At 36.9% G+C, this 2,308-nt stretch overlaps 1 protein-coding gene across 1 annotated transcript in view; it reads left to right on the top strand.

The window, feature by feature from the left end:
* Positions 1–591: 591 nt before the first annotated feature.
* LOC142357164 (uncharacterized) overlaps positions 592–2,308 on the top strand; it is a gene marked incomplete at its 3' end in the record, with an annotated part of 30,706 nt that continues 28,989 nt past the window's right edge. The window contains exon 1 of the mRNA XM_075408843.1: positions 592–856. Coding sequence (XP_075264958.1) covers positions 592–856 — 265 coding nt within the window. The remainder of the gene's footprint in view (positions 857–2,308) is intronic.

The following is a 2,308-nucleotide window of genomic DNA, read 5'->3' as shown; positions in this document are numbered from 1 at the left end:
TCTACCACCAATACCAATACCTGTACCAATCCCAAGCGCACCTACTATAGAACAATCGCACGCGATTAAACCGTATTCATATGAAACACAAACAACTCAACAAACACCATATGAAATCCCCCAACCATCAAATAATCAAAATAATCAACATAAACTCATACCAACTTCAAGACTTCTAGAGATACAGAATCCACCACCTATAGATTTCAATCAATTAAAATTAACAAACAACAAAATACAAAACCGTAGCTATAGCTTAGACATCCTCAAAAACGATCAGCCGCATACGAATGAGGTTACATACTACGATACTCATTCAGCGGATACATACGAAATTTAAACCAAACAATACTTTTCAGTAACAACTAACAACACTTATGCCATTACTTAGCCAAATTTTTCTACCTTCTATAAATAACGAACAAAATCTAAGGATTAAACCAGATAACAGCCTAACTACAAAATATATATCAATACGGAAACAAAATGTTAAACAAACTGTTTGTAACAAACTTTTTGTAACATAAATATTAATAAACAATAAACATAATCTAGATTAGACTAACCATGTTTGAGTTTTAGCATTCAACAATGGCATCGAACATGGACTACGAATCACCATATAAATCAGACTCGCCATTCTCATACGAAGTAGAGGACGGAGAACTAAGCTGTGAATCAGGCAGATCCAGCCCCGGAACAATTCGGGACTGTGCGTCTGAATGTGGAACACAGACTGAAAGTAACATGATAACAGATAACGAGAAAGTCACCACATTTAGAGTCGAGCTGGAAAACAACCAGGAACACGTACAGACACCACAGGAGATAGCACGGAAAATAAACAACAAATTTGGTAATAGACGAAATCTTCAACCCTTTGATACCAGTAATAATAGTACTAGTAACATATCAGAACAAAGAACAAACATAGCTGTACATAGTTACCAGAACACAAGACCAAGACAAAACTATAACCAAAATACTAGCAACACATATATGTCACCACCTCTACCAAATTACCCCCCGCCAGTACGACCACCGCCACCATCAGACAATTACCCACCACAAAGCAACGTTAGACAACGTTTATTTACAAGACAAACAGTTCCAAATACTAACAATATACGATTTCCATATGCGGTGACACCCCGCTCAAATAACAGAAAGTCTTTCTTCCACCAGTCGACAAATGAACAAACTCCGACCTAAACGGTAATGGAGACGGTCTGGTTTCAAGATAAAGACCCGAAAACACTAAGTAATCCACACGGAATAAATTATAATCCACTTTTATCGTACAGAAATTGGTCGGAAATGCCTTTTGATTCACGATCATACAATTTCTTCATCGCACCATTACATACACTGAAAGACCGTGTATCAGAATTTTTTCCACCACTTCCGTCGGAAAATACAAACACTGTAAAAAGGAGCACGAAAAATATGGGCAGAGATAAAATACATCAATCTCTGTACCCCAAACTTAAGCAATTTTACAGTCTTACGGAACGCTTCCTCTATGATTACGATTATGAGTTCCGTTTACCAAGAACTTGTAATTTTGATTTCCTAGTGGCAAAAGCCTCTCAGGACCTTTCGGCGTATAGCGCATTCACACAGCAACATCAGATTTTTCAATTAAGCTTCAACCTACTCCACCCTACGCCAAAAGATGTACAAAGTAACAATTACAGAGTACATGAGACAAAGTTGATACATAACTTAATCTTCTAAAAGTTTCATACACATCAATGATCAATTGACTTCCCCGTACTTTTTAAACTACAGCTACAGAATAAAATGGAGCTATACAATAGGGAAGTTGAGAAACTTCGATTCCATTAAAAATTATTACGTATTTCAATCCAAAGACGAACCAGAGCGACCGCTCATGGTTCCCTTAGAAGCACTCGAACCGTGCGAAGAATATCACGTTTACCACCTGACAGGGAGCGTGACCAATAAGGCGATCACGAATCGTTTAACCTTCAATAACGAAAGAAAGATACCACAGACAGAAAAAGAGATTTGTAACGCACTACAAGCATCGATAACGGAAACTCCTTTACAAGACGTAATTAACTTACTTGGATACTATCTTTCCAAAGACGAATATTTCCTGAAGGAATACAACCATTATTGTGAAAGGGGTAACTATCCAAAACAAACAGAGAAACTGTAACAACAAAAGGAAAGTAACAAGTAACAATTCCCGGACTCAGTAGGTAATAGATTTCAATCTCCATCTATAACAGACTTTAATTTTGATTGTTTGTAAATCCTTGCATATGTTTGTTAATCCATA

Source organism: Convolutriloba macropyga, unplaced genomic scaffold (genome assembly GCF_964194025.1).
Source record: "Convolutriloba macropyga unplaced genomic scaffold, txConMacr16.3 SCAFFOLD_1481, whole genome shotgun sequence".
NCBI classification, from domain to species: domain Eukaryota; kingdom Metazoa; phylum Xenacoelomorpha; order Acoela; family Convolutidae; genus Convolutriloba; species Convolutriloba macropyga.
This window is presented reverse-complemented; position numbering and strand designations above follow the sequence as displayed.